Below are 1,894 nucleotides of genomic sequence, written 5' to 3'. Positions count from 1 at the left end.
GAATGTTTTCTATGGGAGTCCAACTCTACCATGCAGTGAGTCCAGGCAAATCACATCACAGAGCACTTGCCTTGCAGTTTATCTTTCTTTTTCTGCTGCTTGGCTTTCTTCCCATCCACCTGCAGACTGATAGCTCTCCTCTGCTCCAGATTGAGGAGCTCTTGGAAGAGCTCCTGCACGTTGTAGTTCATTTTGGCTGACGTCTCCATGAAGGCACATTTCCACTTGCTGGCTAGTGCCTGCCCTTCGCTGGCATCCAGCTCCCTCTGGGTCTCATCACTTTTGTTCCCCACCAGCATGATGGGGATTTGCTGAATGTCCCCTTTGATGTGACAGATCTGCTCGAAGATGGGGTGAAGATCCTCCATGGATTGCCTGCTGGTGACAGAGTACACCAGGATGAAGGCATGGCCTCTGGAGATGGACAGCCTCTGCATGGCAGGGAACTGGTGGCTGCCCGTGGTGTCTGTGATCTGCAGGGTGCAGATGCTCTTGTCACAGCTGATCACTTGCCTGTAGGTGTCCTCGATGGTTGGGATATAGGTCTCCCGGAAAGTTCCCTTCACAAAGCGCAGCACCAAGGAGCTTTTGCCAACCCCTGCTGCTCCGAACACCACCACCCTGTAATCATTGCTCTGCTCAGGCATCTTTGCTGCTGGGGAAACAAGGGCTATGCACCGGGAAAGCACCAATTCCTCCTAGTTTACACACGCCTATGCAGGGGTGAGCTGTAGAGAGAGAGGGAGGGGAGAAACGAGAAGAGAGAAGCAGATTAAATCGTTCACAGCATCTCGGTAATGTTATTTAAATAGGCAATTAATAAATCATTCCCCTTTGAGTTTACTCACTCCTATGCAGAGACAGAGGGGGAAAAGGGGAGCAGAGAAAGCAACTTAAATCGTTCACAGCACCTCGGTAATACTACTAAAATGAGTAATTAGTAAGTTATTCCCTTCCAAGTTTACACACTCCTATGCAGGGATGAGCTGCGATGAGAGAGAGAGAGAGGAGCAAAAGGGAACAGAGAAAATGAATCGCTCACAGCATCTCGGTAATGTTACTGAAATAAGCAATTACTAAATGATTCCCCTCCTAGTTTACACACTCCTAGGCAGGGATGAGCTGCGGAGAGAGAGGAGGGGGGAAAGGGGATAGAGAAAGCAGAACGAATTGCTCACAGCAGCTCGGTAATGCTACTGAAATAAGCAATTAATAAGTTGCTCCCCTCCTAGTTTATACACATCTGTGCAGAGATGAGCTGCAGAGAGAGGGAAAGGGGAAGAGAGAAAGCAAAATTAATCACTCACAGCATCTCAGTAACGCTATTGAAATAATTAGTAATCAGTAAGTCACTCCCCTCCAAGTTTACAAACCCTATGCGGAGATGAGCTGTGGAAAGGGGGAAAGGGAGAACACAGAAAATGAATCGTTGACAGCATGTTATTAAAAATAAGCAATTAATAAGTCACTCCCCTCCAAGGGTATTCACTCCTATGCAGGGATGAGCTGCGGAGGGAGAGGCGGGGGAAAGGGGACAGAGAAAGCAAAACGAATCGCTCGCAGCAGCTCGGTAATGCTATTGAAACAAACGAGTAATAAGTCACTCCCTCCCATCCTTTTCCCTCGAAACAAATCACTATTCCCGCACACACAGCCATGCAGCCCGTGCACGCTAAAGGCTCTGAGAAGCGAAGAGGGATTCACCTGTAGCCATCAGCTCCAGCGAGCAGGGAGTCGGGACTGGAATCGCCTGGCAGCCCCGGGGATGTTCCAACCCCGGGGAAGGCGTGTTCCAGCTCTGGGAAAGGGATGCTCCAGCCCCGGGAAAGGAGTGATCCAACCCCAGGGAAGGGATGCTCCAGCCCCGGGAAGGCGTGTTCGTGCTCTGGGAAAG

The 1,894-nt window shown here is 50.1% G+C and overlaps 1 protein-coding gene across 1 annotated transcript; it reads right to left on the bottom strand.

Annotated features, from left to right (window-relative positions):
• Positions 1 to 1,733, bottom strand: LOC103798762 (GTP-binding protein Di-Ras2-like). Its single transcript, XM_009071045.1, has 2 exons — positions 1,705 to 1,733; positions 1 to 728 (listed from the first exon to the last, which is right to left on the bottom strand). Exon 2 carries the CDS (start codon positions 645 to 647, stop codon positions 51 to 53), a length of 597 nt encoding a protein of 198 aa, XP_009069293.1. The 5' UTR covers positions 648 to 728; positions 1,705 to 1,733; the 3' UTR covers positions 1 to 50.
• Between the last annotated feature and the right edge of the window lie 161 nt (positions 1,734 to 1,894).

The sequence above is a fragment of the Acanthisitta chloris genome, unplaced genomic scaffold, assembly GCF_000695815.1.
Source record: "Acanthisitta chloris isolate BGI_N310 unplaced genomic scaffold, ASM69581v1 scaffold22183, whole genome shotgun sequence".
Lineage (NCBI taxonomy): Eukaryota > Metazoa > Chordata > Aves > Passeriformes > Acanthisittidae > Acanthisitta > Acanthisitta chloris.
This window is presented reverse-complemented; position numbering and strand designations above follow the sequence as displayed.